This window comes from Narcine bancroftii, chromosome 2 (assembly GCF_036971445.1).
Source record: "Narcine bancroftii isolate sNarBan1 chromosome 2, sNarBan1.hap1, whole genome shotgun sequence".
Taxonomy (NCBI): domain Eukaryota; kingdom Metazoa; phylum Chordata; class Chondrichthyes; order Torpediniformes; family Narcinidae; genus Narcine; species Narcine bancroftii.
The window spans coordinates 250,784,381-250,802,498 of NC_091470.1; the positions used below are offsets into that span (position 1 = coordinate 250,784,381).

The 18,118-nt window shown below is 36.4% G+C and overlaps 1 protein-coding gene across 3 annotated transcripts in view; it reads left to right on the top strand.

Annotated features, from left to right (window-relative positions):
- The window catches only part of atp9b (ATPase phospholipid transporting 9B), a 346,140-nt gene that overhangs the window by 112,091 nt on the left and 215,931 nt on the right, over positions 1-18,118 (top strand). For all 3 annotated transcript variants that reach the window (XR_011352129.1, XM_069920813.1, XM_069920814.1), the window contains 4 exons: positions 1,224-1,374; positions 7,497-7,610; positions 12,123-12,231; positions 14,986-15,044. Coding sequence is in view for 2 of the 3 variants with exons in the window: in XM_069920813.1 (XP_069776914.1) it covers positions 1,224-1,374; positions 7,497-7,610; positions 12,123-12,231; positions 14,986-15,044 (433 nt within the window). In the remaining variant the exon portion in view is untranslated. The remainder of the gene's footprint in view (positions 1-1,223; positions 1,375-7,496; positions 7,611-12,122; positions 12,232-14,985; positions 15,045-18,118) is intronic.

Genomic DNA, 18,118 nt, shown 5'->3' on the forward strand with positions numbered 1-18,118 from the left:
TGTTGTAGTTTTAGTCACCTTATTTAAGGAAGGGGAGGTAGTTCAGTAAGGTTCTCCAAGATGATTCTTGGTATTGCAGGAATATCTTTTGAGGAAGGATTGAACATTTTTGGTCCATGTTCAGAAAAGTGTAGAAGAATGAGAGATCATTTTAATGGCTGAGATGGATAAATGCTGGAAGGATATTCTCTCATGGGACAGTTCATGGTCTTAGAAAAAAGGGAATGCACTGAAAAATTGAGATGAAGAAGTTCTTTTCCAAACGTCTTTAGGTCTTTGGAATTGAATGCCATAGAAAACTGTGCGCACGTTGAATCTTTTAATTAATTCAAACTTGAATTAGATTTTTCATTGGAAGTGAATCAAAAGTTATGTGAAATGCATAGAAAAATGAGTGAGAAAAATCAGATCAGTTGTGATCTTGTGAATGTGTGGACAGGCTTGAGGGGCCAGGTGCCTGCCCCAGTTATATAATGGATTGAATTTTATGGTTCTAAAGTTTATTAATTTAAGCAATGTTGATCAGATCATAAAACTACAAAGAAAATTATTTTATTATTCTTTTCAGATTTTTTTGAAGGCTGCAACCGGTGAGTAGCCTTAGATAACATTGAAGGTGAAAGAGGGGATAGGCAACAGGGCAAATGAGTTAGTGTTTGAAAGATATTGAGAGTTGATTCATCTGTTTAGCTATTAAAAGAAGCCCACTTTCTGTACATTTTTAAAAATTTTATTTTTCTAACTTCTTGTAATTATGGCTGACAATTGAATCGTAGTAATAAATAAGTTTGTAAAATTGAACAGGATGAGAATTGGCATATTAGACTAAGCAGGAACACTGGCTATCATTTATCACCTCCATTTTGATGATTTAGTAATACCTCCCAGGCAAATAATGTGACTGGTCAATATGAAATGAGATTGTTGTATTTTTATAGCAATCTAAACTCTTCTCTTTCCAACTTTTATTGATTCATGAAAAGTTTCATGTAGCATAAAAGAACGGGAAAAAAACCTCACTTTTTTTGAGAACGTGGGATGTATGAAATTGTCGTAGGGCATTTGGACTCTCATGCCTGCTTTATCTTTAATGTACGATTTTTGACTTGATTGTAATTTACTTGCTTGATCACATCTCTAACGGCAGGCATTAAATTAGTAATTTATTGGAATTTACTCTGATCACTGTTATCCATGAACACTTGTTTTCTTGTACCTTTCAGTTGTTGTGATTGGCTTGCCAACATTTGTCGGAGAAGGCAACAACTTAAATCTCGCACAGTATGGCTGGGTCATCCGGAGAAATGTGAAGAAAAATACCCAAGAAATGCTATTAAAAACCAGAAGTACAACCTCTTTACATTTGTTCCTGGTGTAAGTAAATGCATATTTTTTAAATATTTCCTTGGCCTTGTAGAATTAGAGCTTTCAATTCATTTGTTCTCTGTGGCAATAATTTGTCTTCCATTTGAGTAACTTGTAATCGCAGTTTCCTAGCCAGAAACAAAGATCAGGACATACATAAATGCTCATTAAGCTGAAAAAATTAATGCCTGCAGAATAAAAACCATCATATATGCCAAATTATTTTCTAAAGGATTGAGTTGTGCCAAATTTTTGTTTTCACATTTTTAACATCATAGACCAGCAGCAATAGAAATGCACCAAGATGATGGTATCTTCAAAACAAAATTTTTTATTAATAATTATTAAAAATATAATACTTAACTCTAAACTTACCCTACTATGCACTAATGTGTGTGTGTGTGTGTGTGTGTGGGTAGCAGATCCCAAACCATTACAATCTAGGCACAATTCTGAAAAAAAAGCTTCAAATTTAAAGTTCAGTCTTAGAAATTTTTTTGATGAAACTCAGAATCTTTAAACAGTTGTTCAAAAGTTGTTATGTTGTTAAAACATCGAGACATCATACTTCTCAAAACTCGTGGATTCTTGTAGAGTTGCTTTCAGAGAAATATTTTTTCATACGAATGACTCTTTTCACAATTCCCCTCTCTTGCATGGAGATTAGAGAACTTGCGATTTCCACAATGATTTCACAAACCAAGGCAAGGGTTTTAGATGAAATGACCATTACAAATGTACCCAATAGCACTGCTCTTCCTTAACAAAAAAAAGACAATCAAAATGACCATTTTTTTCCGAAGCCACTTTGATCATGTATTCCTCCCTTGACGAAGAGAATACAGTAACCATTCTTATAGAATGTTACTGCATTTCTGACTTTCGATGAATCTAGTTGAATACTTAAAATGCAGCTTTTCAAATATCTTTAATTACATGCCTTACTTTGATCATCACTGGCTCTTTTCCTAAAAATATAACTCATGGCAGTGGTCTCTGACTTGTCTTCACAGGTCATGAAGCAAATGGCTGTTTGAACAGGTGCTTCTCTCAACAAACACTCCATTGTCTCTAAATTCAATGGAACCATCATAAGGCTTTTCATGGCTTCTGCTTGACTTTGAATTAGTAGACACTTTGTCTCTGGAAGACTGAACTGCTAACATAAATGTGAGGTTTAAGTGTCTTTCCCCTATTTATCCCACAAAGTAATTTTACTAAGAAATTTATATAAAATATAACCTAAAGGTTAATAATAACATAAGTCTCTCACACATTACATAAACTAATGTGCAGATACAATTGAACCTTCCTGCATTTCTGGATCCCAAAGTTGTATGTCAAGATGAGGCAAGTCTCAATGGCAAATTTTCCCCTGGTGGTTTTGTACCATGGCTCTCTAATGGTCAGGTGGTATTTGCTCAAGGCAAAGTGGGTCATAAAGCTTGTCTCCAAGCTATCAAGGAATTTTCCATTTAAACTTATTAAATGTCTAAGACATTAAAAATCTATTTTGATAAACTTTTTAATAAAGTAAATTAAGTTCCTTGAATACATCAAATGAATGGGGTCTCCAATCCTATGGAAAGTAGGATCAGGGAAATTACTTTCCCCACATAATATTGGTGAATCCCCAAAGGACTGTACCTGTGGAGTACAGCAGTGGAGTGTTTGTTGAGATGCTCCACTGATGGTGGATCCTTATTTCAAAAAACATAAGAAATAGAAGCAGGAATAGGTCATTTGGCTCAATGAGCCTGCTCTGCTATTTAATGACTAATCTTTCCATGGGCTCAGCTCCACCTACCTGGTTTTCCCCCAAAACCTTCAATTCCCCTATTTAGCAAACATTTATCCATCTGTGTTTCAAATATATTCAGTGAAGTATCCTCCACAGCTTCCCTGGGTAGAGAATTTCATAAATTCACCACTCTCTGTGTGAAGCATTTCCTCCTCATCTCTGCCCTAAACCTACTCCCTTGATCTGGAGGTAATCTACTCTAGTTCTTTTCTCAATAACCAGTAAAAACAAAATTTCACTCTCTATCTTGGCAATCCCTGTCATAATTTTGTTTCTCTACGATCCTCTCTCACTCTTCTGAATTCTAGCAATTATAGTCCCAAGTGCCTCAATTTTTCTTCATTGGCGAACTCCCTCATCTCTGGAATCAACCTGATGAACTTCCTCTGCTCTGCCTCCAAACCCAGTCTATTCTTTCACACATAAGGAGAACAGAATCCAAGTGTGGCCTCACTAGTACCCTGTGCAGTTGCAAAAGAACCTCCCTGCTCTTAAATTTAATCCCTGTAGTAGTGAAGACCAACATTCCATTTGCCTTCTTGATAAAGAATTGCACCTGCAAACCAACATTTTGTGATTGGTGCATATATGCTCCCAAGTTTCTCTATATGACAGTATTCTGCAATCTTTGACCATTTAAGTAATTATCTAATCTTCTATTTTCTTCCAACATTGACCAATATATACAGAATGTATATGTATCTCTCTGCAGACTCTCCACATACTCTGCGCAATTTGCTTTTCCACTTAATTTATTGTTATCAGCAAGCTTGGATATACTACACTCTGTCCTCTCTTCCAAATCATGAATGTATGTCATGAAGAATTGAGCCCAATACTGACCCTTGTGGTGCTCTGCTCACCACTGATTGCTAATCAGCGAAACATCTCCTTATCCCAACTGTTTGTCTTTTGTCTGTTCAGCAATCCTCAATCCATGTCTTTTGTGTAGCACCTTCTGGGAATCCAAGTACATAACGTCTATTGCCCACTCTCCACTGTGCTTGTTGTATCCTTCAAGATCTCCAGTCATTTTGTCAAACAGAACCTGCCCTTCCTTAATCCACGCTGAATGTGCTTGATTTCTATCCAGATGACCTCCTATTTCTTAATGATGGGCTTGACCATTTTCCCAACGACAGAGGTTAAGTTACCTGTCATTTGCTTACATCCTTTTATAAACACGGGTTCTTGATTAGTAAGAGTGTCATAGGTTATGGGGAGAATGCAGAGGAATGGGGTTCAGAGGAAAAATAATTCAGCTATGATTTGAATGGTGAAGGAGACTTAATGGGCAAAATGGCCTAATTCTTCTCCTACATTTTATGGTCTTGTGTGGCTAACAGTCATTGTCTTCCAATCTGCCAGGACCTGTCAAAAGTCCAGAGAATTTTGGTAAATTATCACCAACGTCTCTACTGTAACTTCTCCGTTTCTTACAGTAGAGATACATTTCATCAGAATCCTTGGAGATTTCACACTTTGGTATAATTGGCTGAAATCCTGCTGCTGATTGTATGGTTTAGGTCAAAATCTATTTAGTTTCAACCTTGTCTTCTCAGATAGGTTGTATGAATGCTTCTTGGCAAATGTGTCTTAAGTGTTTTAAAATGATTACCACGTCTTCACAAAACTGTTGACATCTTCAGGGATAATTTAAGAACCTTAATTTAACTTGGTCTTATACTGCTATTGTGAATATTCCAAGCTTATTTGGCGAAGCGGAGCATGACCAAATGTAAACAGAAACAAGTTAAATGCTACTTTATCCTGTCAGGGGTTAGCAAATAAATGGAAATTCCTTATGTATACTGTATAAAAATATCTAATACACTAGAGATTGAATTGACAATAAACAAGAGTTTCTTGATATGTTTGCAAATAACAGCCAATTTGGATTTGTAATTTCAAAACAACTGTTGAAAATTACCTGAGAGTGTGAATGGTGTTAGTATGCACCACATATATACAGAACAAAATCTTTCACCTGTAATTGTGAGTTTAATATAACTTTACACAATGCAAAACTTAGCGAATTCTCCAAAAAAGTGGCCCAGTAGCAGTTCATTACTTTTTTTGGAAGATATTTGGTGCTAACTGCAATTTTTCATGGTTAGATTTAATTGTACAGAATATATTGCACTAAATCAGGCTATTTGGTGTAACTAGTCTATATTGTATGTTCCAAGAATCGCCCCACCTCCACTTGGTGTTTAGCAAAACCTATTTTGATTCACCTAATTGCATTTGTATTGCTTGTCTTAGCCACTCTGACAGGAAGTTACCATATTATTACTACTCCCTGGGTAAAAAAAAAGTTTATTTTGCGTTCCTTGCTATATTATATTTCTTAATTTTACAGCTATTAATTTTGATCTCTGAAAAGTCTGCATGCTCATTTTATCAAATACTTTCTAATCTTAACATCAGGACAACCAAGACAAAATCTTAGATTTCCTCATTGGATGCCCATGTCTTATTGTCTGTGCAAGACCAATCCAGACCATCCATTTTTAATCAAGGTCACAGCACATTGTTTTCTTTTTTACCTCGTGTAACAGATTTTTTTTGTTTTTTACTTAGTTGGTAGGAGAGAAGTACGGAAGAAACCAAAACTTGATTGTTTTACTGGGAAGGGGGCCCATAAATTTTGAGCAGAGTTGGAAGGGGGCTATAGCCAAAAAAACATTGAGAATGGCTGATCTTGACAATGTCATTCTCCAGCCTTCCTCTTGTATCCCTGCAATCTTTTTCTCTTCATAACATTTAACCTGTGGATTGTCAGTTTTTCTAACAGGGCAGGTTCATGGGACAGAAGGCCCTGTTCTGTGCTTTATATCTAAATTTAAAAAAAGACCTTTTGGCTGCACAGCTGTCACTGAGCTTCCTGTTTCCTGTTTGGAAGTGCTGAGAGTGTCTGGGCCAGGCATAAAGTAGGAAGTTTAGAAATTAATTCAGAGGAAAAATCTGGCTGTGCACAGTTTTCTGATGATCATTGCTATTGGATGTATCACAAGCACACACTTAAGTTGTCTGCAAAGTTGAAAAAATAATTGCATGCTTTTGTAGGGGGAGTGTCTTGGAAACATCAGGGAAACAAGTTCTGCTTTTTGAGATTATCTACAAAAATGATTCTACAGACTTAAAGAGCATGGTACCCTTTAAGATGAAATTCCAATTAAAACTGGAAAGCCTCCACATATAATCACTTTATTGTATTCATTTTGATTTTATTTTTTTTATTTTTACTAAAATGATAGAAAATCCTATTGCTTAATGAAAAACTTACAAGAAATATAGCTGTAGGCTTTCGTCTATCAGAGGAGGAAGAACAATATTCTGTCGAACTTGTTAGTTCCATTGTAACTATTAATATCCTGTTCAGTCACAGCTACATTGATGTAGTTTCAAAACAATTATGATTCTTTATGAAATCTATAAATACACAAATTTTCAATATTTCAGTAGCTTGTTGATTTTTTTGGGTGTGCGTGCGTGCGCGAATCCAGGGCATTAGATTTCGAAGAAATAGATCTGCTCAGCTTTGTACGTCACTCCATAAAATAATTTTTTGAAAAACCATTAAACAATGGGCCCGTGCCATATAAGAAAATGCTGGTATGTTAACAGTACAGGTATATGTATTGTGCAAATTCAGTGGATGAAGATGTTTACCATGAGTGAATCTTCAGAATTTGCAGGTCAATTTAAGCCCCTTTCACACAGAGCTCTCCCTCTCTACCTTGTTATTTTTTGAGCGTTCTTGAATTGTACTTTATTTGCTGACTAATATTGTTAGGAATCTGTTAATTAATGACTCAAGTACCTTGTTAATGATGTGATATTTACTTGGGCATATCAATCAATGTTTCTGGTCTGTAAATGGGAAGGTTTAAATATTGGACAGCTTCAATTGATTCAATATTTTAATACTTTGCTTTAACTTTCAACCCAGTCTCATGACTAATTAATTATTTCTCTCCCCTATTTTTTTGACCGATTGTTGATTCCACTGTTCATCTTGTGCAAATGTCAACACATAATTTTCAAGCTGAAAAGTACTGCAAAACATTCAACTGATTGGGTGTGCTCTGAATTGCATCTCTAAGTTTTTCCCTATGAACTCTCTGCAGATGCTCTTTAAACTGTTGCCTGTCTAGTAAATTTGAAATTTTGCATTTTCACTATTTTGTTTCTGAGTAGTTGACTTGTGGCCTACTCTAAGCTTCTCTTTTTACAAAGCATTCATAACTCCCAGCTCTGAGGTCCTGTTTAATGAAAATGTATTAAAATAAATTATGATCTAATTATTATAAATGTTATTTTTCAGGTATTATTTCAACAATTCAAGTTTTTCTTGAATCTTTATTTTCTGGTGGTATCGTGTTCACAGTTTGTTCCATCATTGAAGATAGGCTATCTGTATACATATTGGGCTCCTCTTGTAAGTAAAATTCAGATGTTCCCTTGTGACTGTTTTTATGGTATTAGTTTTATGTAAATAATAAAACATTTCTGAAATGGAAAATTGGTTGTCAAAAATTTAGCCTTTAATTGCTTTCAGTGGCAGAAGGAATTTTGTACGTTTCAAAGATATTTTAGTATCTTTAAGCAATTTAAAATAAATAGAATTAGAATTTTGAGGGAATTATGCTGTCTATGTTTATTGTGACACACATAAGTGCAACATGCAGATGTACTACAATTCTTGAATGCTGCAGCAGAATAGGTACGTAGATATGCCAACTACATTAAATTTACCATGAATATAAGACAAAAAAAAACCATGAAAAGATAAATAAATATTCATAGTGACGTTTCAGCAGATCTTTTGTTGGCCCTGGGGTTTATACTTAATGTAAGAGTAGTACTGGAGTTTCAAGAGCCTAATAGGTGGATTAAAAACTTTTTTCGAATGTGGAGATGCTTGATTTTAGACTTCTGTACTTTCTGTCTGATGGAACAGTGTAAGAGTTTTTGATTAGGACGTTGGGGTGGGGCTTCTATATGATAGTGACAGCCCTCTTGAGCCAACACCTCACATAGACACTTACAATGGACATGAGGTCGAGGCCTGTGATCATCAGTGCCTTGGTACTTGCGTTTCAAAAGCAGGCCATGATCCAATAGTAGCAATTTGATAGTGTGTTCAACAATATGCTAAATCTCTCCAGACTTTCTGAGAAAGTAGAGGCATTGGTGTGCCACCTTCACAGCTGCCTCAATGTGTTGGCTTCTGCCACATGTGATTCCTAGCAACTTGAAGGTCCTAATTCTGTTCCTCACTGAGCTATCAATGAATTCAGGTGTGTGATCCCTCAGAGTCCTCTTCAAGCTCCTTGGTCCTGATGATGTTGAGAGCAGTATTATTGTTCTGGCACCACACAACCAGATAATAATCCATCTTATATTTTCTCATCATTTCCTGTTATTTGCCAAACAATGGTGGTGTTTATCAGTGAATTTATAAATAGCATTGGAACCTAACTTGAAAATAGTCATAAAGTATATAGGGAAGAGAGAAGGGCTCTGAGCATGCAACCCAGAGGTGCCTGTGTTGATGAATAGCAAGGAGAAAGTGATGCCAATCCACAGTGATCGCGATCTGCTGTTGAGGAAATTGAGGATCCAGTTGCAGAAAGATGAGCCCAGAGATTGATTATTTTTGCTGGTTTGATATATTAATCTGATACACTTTGGGGTATTTTTATTCGTGATTGACTTATTCAGCTTTACACTTGTGGAATATATTCGGCAAACAAGCTTAAATCTAGATTCAGCTGCTTCTATAATTTACATTTGTATCATTGAACAGGATGGCTTAGCAGTTAGCGCAATGCCTTTACAGCGCCAGCAATCGGGACCAGGGTTTGAATCTCGAGCTGTCTATAAGGAGTTTGTATGTTCTTCCTGTGTCTGCGTGGGTTTCCCTGGGGGGGCTGTGGCTTCCTCCCATGGTTCAAAATGTACACTGCAAACTCGTGGAATGAAATAGAGATTTGGGTTGTTCGTGTGTGAACGACCAATGCTGAGATGTCAGATTGGGTGTAAATTGGGCAGCACGGACTCATGGGCCGAACGGGCCTATTACCTGTGCTGTATGTCTAAATTAAATGAAAATGAATCTAGAAACAGAAGAATCATCAAATGTCCATTTTGCATTGATATTCAAATCTATTTGGATCACACTGATTAATGGTATTGAATTTAAAAAATTTACTCATACAGCATGAGAGCAGGCCCTTTCGGCCCACAAGCCCGTGCTGCCCAATTACACCCAATTAACCTACGACCCCTGTGTGTTTTGAACGGTAGGAAGAAACTGGAGCTCATGCAGACATGGGGGGGGGGGAACATACAAACTCTTTATAGGCAGCACTGGATTTGAACCCCGTTCCTGATTGCTGGCACTTTAACAGCGTTAAACCACTATGCTGTCCATGCCGCCCCAAGTTGAGAGAGTACATTGCTTCTAGTTCTTGGGGCTAAATCGCTCCATTAACCTGACCTGGGACAAAGATGTTGATGTGATGGTCAAGAAAGGTCACAAAAACCTCTACTTTGTAGACCAAGGAAGTTCAGTATGTCCCCCTAATTCCTCAACAACTTCTACAGGTGCATCATTGAAATCATACTTGCTGAATATATAGGGACTGCTGTACTCAAGATGAGAAGAACCTACAGAAGGTAGTGAATGCATCTTGGAACATACCACAATCTTCCCTCTCCTCCATGAATTCCATCTCCATCGTCTACTGCCTGTGCAAATTGTTCTCTTTTCATTCCAATCCTATAGTATATTCAGTAATTTGTGCTATTCACCTGGCTGTATGGATATTACATTAGTCTGTTTGCAGAAGAACTCTTCTCAGTGTACTAAATATTTTGTGACAAATAAGCTTAAAAACTTTTCATCTTTGTTCTTTTAGAGCAGGAAATCTTATCTACTCTTGCTCCAGGTTACTGCAGCATTGTTGACTGAATCACATTCTGAAACTGAACTAATTTCAAAGGCATTTAGACAGTAATGTTTTTTATGCAGCCGCTGTGTTCCAGTAAAGTATTTCCATTTTCTTGTTATGCATGCTTGTAAAAAGCTCGGAATGGGAATGAGGGTGCCATTCCCATTCTGACATTTTACCGCCAAGACCTTTGTCAATATCCCAGAACACCTGGAGGCATTCTGTGAACAGGCTAATGAATAGGATGTCGCCACAGTGGCACTGCAAGTCCAGCCTCTTTACTTTTTGCGCTTCCGGTATATTGGGTAAACTCGTGGAACGAAATAGAGATTTGGAGTTTCGGTTGTTCGTGTGTGAAAGACCAATGCTGAGATGTCAGATATTCTTCAGACCAGTAAAAGCATGCAAAGTCTATCTAAAAAAACATAAATGAGAATAAACGCACCAACAACTGCACCATTGCCTACAAGCTAGCTGCCTATTGTCAAAGTAATCTGTTCTAGCCTTCCAGAGTTGGTAACGGTTGAGATTTGCAGTGTCAAATATGGATGAATATATCCTACTGATTGTGTATGACTCCTATTGCAACAAGTGACTGAGATCAGTGATTATCTGCCCTTAAAATACTATATGAAAAAGCAAAATTCTAGATATTAAAAGTTTGCCATGAAAACAATTGCTGCTCCAAGGTGCTCTGTCAGGCAGAATCTGGGAAGAGGAGTGGAGGTGACATTAACTTTTTACAGAGGCTGCTTAGTATTGTCAGCATTTGTACTTTTTTTTCCCGCAACCCTATCACATAATGTTTTAACTTTAGTAGACTTGTATTGTGAGACCATGTTAAATCCATTCACTGGATGTAGTTATTTCTGCTGTGCCAGCTTTTATTCTTGTCTAATTGCCCTTGAAATGAGTTGCAGTTTAAGAAGGTGGTTAAGAGTCAATGATATAGCAGTGGGCCTGGAGACAAGCAAGAGTAGGTAAGATTTCCTGCTCTCATGGATGTAATGAACATGATAGATTTTTACTTATAAATTCCCCTGCTGCATGGGGAGATTTAAATTCTTATCTTTGGGCTGGCTATTGGTCTGCTCCTCTGGATTACTAGTCCCTGAACAAAATGAGTGCAATTTTATTGTTGTTCGCCTTGTATGACAACCTCAACAGCAGTCCATCAGCCATCTCACTATTCACAGAGGTTTCTGCAGCTAATGTAATAAACCACTTGCAGCTGCAGCCAAGAGCTTATTCAGGTTTATGGTACCACAAATTTTCTAAACGTAACCAAAGGATTTAAATAGTGTCTCTGAAAACTCTAAGCAGCCTAAAATGATTATCTGGAGACTTGTCTAGTGAGGACGAAAGCCCTTTTTAAGCACTGCTGTTTCAGACTGTTTCCTACCTGATCTATCTTGTTTCATTGGGTGAACTTGAGAATAGATGAGTAAAATAATACTTGATACCAAATTTCCACAAGGGCTAATGTTTAAACTTTTGCACGACTTCATATTTCAGGGTGTCTTTGAAATATTCAAGATAATTTAGCACTTACCAGGTTCTGCCAAGTTGCTAGTTTGTTAAATGCTTATTGAATCACTGGTAGCTGGACAAAAACAAACTATTTTTACCCTTATCTGTACACATAAAAATCAGAAAAATTATGCATACAGTGCAGAGGTAGGTACAAATCCAGAGTAAATTGAAATGCAAATAAATTAATTATTTGTCAAAATTAAGATTACTTATGTAAGACCTCAAAACAATCTTGTGTTTAATCATTCAATGAATTATTTCTTCTTGCCATGCTGATGTTATTATTTTTGGTGAATCTCTTAATGAGTTGAACAAAAGTGAAAATGATCAAGTAATATATATTTTGAATCTGAATTCTTCATAAAGTTTGTAATTGAAACATTTCTTGCTACTGTACATCTTGGACATTAATAACTTGATTTTTTCTTTCACTAATTTATAATCAGTTTGTTTTTTTTTAGGGATTTGTTATGGCAGTAACAATGATTCGAGAAGCATTAGATGAATTCCATCGCTATCAACGGGATGAGGAGATGAATTCGCAGCTATACAGCAAGCTTACCATAAGAGGTTAGCATAGGTCCTCCAAGAGTACAACAATAAAATGTGCTCAGTGATTCAGCAAGTAGATTTCGGTTTGGGAAGGTTTTGCAGGAAGCAAAACAAGGTTTCAGCTTTTTTGCTTTTTGGTCACATTATATTAAAGTATTACAACTTTAAGATATTCACTCATCTCTCAAATAATAGCATGTGCTAAAGACAATGCAGTAAGCAGAAAATGAGCGGAATAGCTATAAATCATAGTTAAAAATGATCCAGTGCATAGACACAAAATTGTAGTTAATGTGCCAAGTTTGCTGAGATATCTCCAAAAGACATTGGTTACTATGGCTTCTTTGGTTTTCACTTGCTGAATGGTATTATTATGCTTTTCCTGTCTTTGTTTGGAAGAGTGAAAAGAATTATTTTAGATTGTTTTGTACTCAAATGAATTGTGACTCTTTCACAGTTTGGTAAAAATTTAGGCAGCGTATGTTTACTTTTCGCAAAAACCATTCACCTTTGAATTGAACTACATTTTAAAGGTTCAAAGGTTCCTTTTATTGTTACCTAATGAAAACTGTAATATCCATGATATACATTAAAAATTAGTTTTGCAATTTTCCATTGTTTAATTGGTAAAGAATTTAAAAGTTTGTCGAAGGGAATTAAAAAAAGGGAAAGATAAAACAATTTGAAAAAGGAGAAAACAGCATTGAAGTGGTGTCGATGCTTCTTGTTGTCTGTCGGGATTGATATGATAAAATTGTACTGAAAGTTTAATTATATTCTTCTGTGCTTCAAGATGTGACCAATTTAAAATAATTGTGGTTTAAAGAGTCTAGACCTTGACGTGACTTCTTTTCAGTCTTGAAGGTTAAGACACTGGGTATTTAAAACCAGAAAATTGTATTTGTTCTCCGCTAGTAATTTGCAGTTTAAAAATTCTGTGGTGAAATCTAAATTGCAGAGGACTAGAATGAAATCAGTAACAAGGAATGGAAAGTCGTAGTTTCTGTGGGAATTTCTTCCTGACTTCCATAAAGAGGTGGCTGTATCTGATATGACCTATGGAGCAAGAGTTTTTATCAATGTAGTTTCCCATTAGCTTCCCGTGGCCTTGAGCTCAGTATTATAATTAGAGTTCAGCCTTCAGGATTAGATACAAAGTTTAGCAAATTGAAAAAATAAACTTTAGGAAACTATCTTATTAAAATTACTGCAGAACAGAAAACGATAAATTTCTTCTCATAAACAAGTAGGTTTTTAAAAAAATTGAGAATAACTAATTTCTTCTATTGTCATAATGAGCAACTACTGAACAAACAAATATTTAATGTGATTATTAAATTACTGTTACAGTACATTTCCCCTAATCCGAAATTCTGTTAACTGAAATCTTCCATTAACCAAACTTTTTTGCGGTGTAGACATGATGTCACAAGTTTAAAAAAAAAATTATCATCCAACTTTCCCAACTGGGACTCTGACGCTCTGTTGGTTCCAGTTTAGTAACAACAGAGTTCTGAACCAGCTGAGAAGACAGATGCTAAATGGCTGGATGTCAGCTCAGAGAAGCAGGCTGAAATCTCAACCCATCAGTGAGTGACTGGAGGAAGTCGGCTGGTCAGGCAGTGCATGGGGAGCGATTAGAATGCCAATTGTCCACATTTTGTGCAACTCCCTCCCCTCTCTCTTTCCCTTTCTTCTTTATCCTCTGCTGTACTTGGTTTACAAACTGCATGCCCCTGTCTCTCAGCTGCAAGCTGTCATCCTGGCATCATTAAGGAGAGCAGCATCCCAGACAGGAATGGGGACCGTAGTCAGGAGTGGCAGTGGGTTTTTATTGGGTTTATTCTGTTAACCAAAAATACCCAATAACCAAAAATCGTCTGATGCCAAGCTTTTCCGATATGAGGAAACGTACTGTATTTGCATAGTGTGTGTGTAAATAAAAAAAATAAAAAAATATATATATATATATATATATATACACACACACACACATCACTGTTGTGGCCCGATTGGGTTCTAGGAATTTCTAAAAGAGTGATAAAATTTGGCATAACTTTTATTTACAAATGTGATGTTATTTACTTTTAATTTAGCACAGTAACAAACATTTCTGTCCCTTGAGCCCATGCCATCCAATTGACCTATAACCATTAACCAACCCCCCGCCCCATATATTTTCAAATTCTTGATTAAATTTAGTAATTATAGAAATAGTGCTATATTCTGAAAGCAACTAATAACATTTGAAAGTTTCATACAGTCTGCCAGGGTCTTTGAGAAGAACAAGATAAAATTAGTTTGTTTTGATAAGAGTAGATTGCTCCATTAATCTAATACAATGACCTTAAAAAAAATAACATTAGAGTATAATAGAAGCAAGAATAGGCTGATTGGTCTATGAGCCTGCCCTATACTCAATAATCTGGCTGATCTGCTCCAGGCCTCATCTTTCCCTTGACTGCTTCCTTCATTCCTTCGTTTCTTGATCTTTCAAAAATTGATCATCTTCCTCTTTGAATACCCCAATGATTCCAAGCACCTCTATTTTAAATAACTGCCCCCAACACACCCTCTAAATATCTTGTAGCTGTGACCCATTATTGAAGATTCTCAACAACTACCTCATTTCCCCTCAGGACCTGGGAGCAGAACCATGCACTTTGCACAAATATTTAAACAAGAAAAAAAGCTGCACTATCTTAATTGTGTTAAGGATTGTTTTCTGTTGGTTCAACAAATGTGATTCTGCTGATTATTTTTTATGTGCAGGTAAAGTGCAGGTGAAAAGTTCTGACATCCAGGTGGGAGATCTTATTATAGTTGAGAAGGTGTGTATTTGTTGTATTTTTGTTTTCCTGAACTCTTGTGCATCCTTCAACACTGCTGATTATCAAATGCAATTGATTAATACTCAGAAGAGAGAAAGAAAATTACTTGGTTATTTGAACATTTTAAAAAGCAGCATTACCTTAATTGCATCTCAAAGAATATTGGTAATTGTATTTGCATTATATTTACTACAGAGGATTTGGAAAATTATCAGAGGCAGGTGAATAGGGGAGTTTCTTTGCTCAATAATATAAAGGTCCTTTTGTATTTCTCTTAATTGTCTGTGAATTTGTTAAACTATCACGGCAGCCTGATGACAGCTGTCCTTATCTATAGAGGTAAGGAGATACTTCTGCAATGCTACATGAAATAATTGACATGGCAATGAAATGTTGGTTTCCTTAATGGGTGGAAGTACTTGCAAGTTAGTAATAAAAAGGCAGAAATGTGATAAAACTGAAGAAGACAAAGATGATATTAAAAATGAGATGTCAGAATTGCACAAAATGATTTAAATGAAAGTTGAGATGTGCATGCATGGTATCATGTAACAAAACATTGCTTTCGTATTTCCTGAGCAGCCAGCAATGGCTTTTATTTATTTGCCCATATTATTGAGGTTATGCTTAATCATTTTTTCCTGTCAAAACTTTGCTGTCTTTGAATGTGTTGGGTACATTGCCTTATTTATAATTCTAAACTGCAAATATTCTCCTTTTGTCCCACTTCTCATTCTAGCACCATGACTTTTGTCTCCGCTTAATGCAGATATTCCTACTGCAACCCAGCAACAGCTTGAAGTACAGAGTGCTGTATAATGTGGGAAGTTCATTTAAGACTTTAAACAGAAGATTAATTAGGCAAAAATGAGCAATAAACAACAAAACATTAGAATGGATACCAACTCTTTGGAGAGGTGCGCTTCAAGAAAAGTCTTAAAAATAGGAAATGTGGAATGAGATCACCCAATCTTGTTACCATATAGCTGCAGGTTTCTCCAGTGTTCCAGGGTTCTACAAGCATGATAGTGGGAAGGGTTAATGAGGGAAGAAGTAACAGTGATTAGAGAAGATATTCTTGGGGAGGGGGGGGGAAGGGTTCTCAAGTGAGGTTTTATGGGTAGAATTTGGAAAGAAGAAGGTAATGATCACCTTTTTGAGACTGTTCTATTGACAACAGGAAGCTAATGTATAGAGAAAGCTCCGATAGCTGTAAGAATAACAGGTTTGTATTACTGGGAGATTTTAACCCCCAATATTGAGTCAAATATAGTGCAAAGAGCTTGGAAGGGGTAGAATTTGGTAAGTGTGTCCAAGAAATAAATATATTGAGGGCTTTACTAGAGAGGGAACAATACTAAACCCCTTCTTGGAGAACTAGATAGTGCAGGTGAGAAGCACTTTAGGAACCAGCGATTATAACTTTGTTAGTTTGACAATAGTTATGGAGAAAGATAGCATAGGTCCACAGACTAAGTTCCTCAACTGGCACAAGGCAATTTTGAAAGCATCAAATAGGAACGTGCAGAGGTTGATTAGAAGAGGTTATTTTCAGACGTGCCACAGTTGGAAAGTGGAAGGCCTTTGAAAGTGAGAAAGCATATCCAAATTTACAACAGGAGGAAGATCTGTTGGGAAGTTGTACCAAGAAGTGGCAAATGGAATTTAACTCTGACAAGTGTGAGGTGCAGCAATTTTTAAAGTCAAACCATGGTAGTATTTACACAGGATATGGCAGGACCCTGGAGAGTCTCGTGGAGCAGAGAGATTTAGGTCTAAGTGCTTACATGAAAGTGGCAAGTTGGATGGACCGGACGGTAAAGAAGATGTTTGACATGTTTGTCTTCATTCAAGTGGGTATTGAGTACAAAGATTGTGATCTCATGATTTAGGTGTATAAGGTGTAAGGGCATTCTTGGAATACTGTGTTTAATTTTGGTCTACCAGTTATAAAAAGAATATCCTTAAATTGGAAGGAATATAGAGGAGATATTGCCAGAACTGGAGGGTTTGATTGCAGAGAGAGATCGGATCCTTATTCCCTAGAGTGCATGATGTCGAAGGTCATGAAAGGTGATTTTTGAAGGCATTAGGTGAGATCTTGCTTTTGAATAGGATAAAGTGAATGCTCAGTTTATTTCCCAGGGTAGACAATTCTAAAAGAAGAGGACATAGATTTAAAGTGAGAGGGAAGCAAGTTAAGGAGGACTTGAGAGGGAACTTTTTCATTCAGAGGGTAGTCCATATCTGAAGTTAGCAACCAGTTGTAATTATAACGCAGTTACGATTAAGGCCTTTGGGCTTAGAAGGATATGGATCAAATGTTGGCCTATGAGGCTTGCCCAGAATGCCAACTTGGATGAGTGCTCTATGACCAAGTCTGCATAGCTGGGACCTCCTTATGAGTGTACCACCAACTGTTTTTAGCTGTTTGGGGTAATGCGAACATGATAATAACTTTATTTTTAGATTGCCTTTGGATATTTTTTGAATTGTGCTGTGTAATATGAGTCTTTTGTGTAAAAGCAAAAGTCTATTGATTATATAATGATTGGGATATAATTTTTTTTAGGATGTGCTGATTTGGTCCAATTATTGATTATGGTTATTGCTCGTTTGGTATTTGACTATCAAATGATGAAATAACAATCAATGAATGCTAGGTTATTTATTGTAGCTTAGTTGGAGTTTATGACAATGAACACATTAGCCTCTTGCATACAATTAATCAGTAAATGTAATTATGTTAGATTTAAGGAAAGTATGGGATATACTATGCATAAATATTGCATGTATAATGAAGAATAATTTTCCATAGTGCAAACCACCTCTGTAACTACTATTTAACTTTCTGTCCTTTGATAGGCCAGTTGCATGATTTTTACTTGGGTTTCTTCTACTTGTTGACGATGTTCTATTGCAAATTTGTTCAGATATGACCATAACCATATAACCGTTTACAGCACAGAAAGAGGCCATGTCGGCCCTTCAAGTACGTACCGGTTCACTTGAACAACTCCACTAGCTCCTCCGCAAACTCCTGAGGAAGTAAAGGCTTTCTTCACGATCCCATC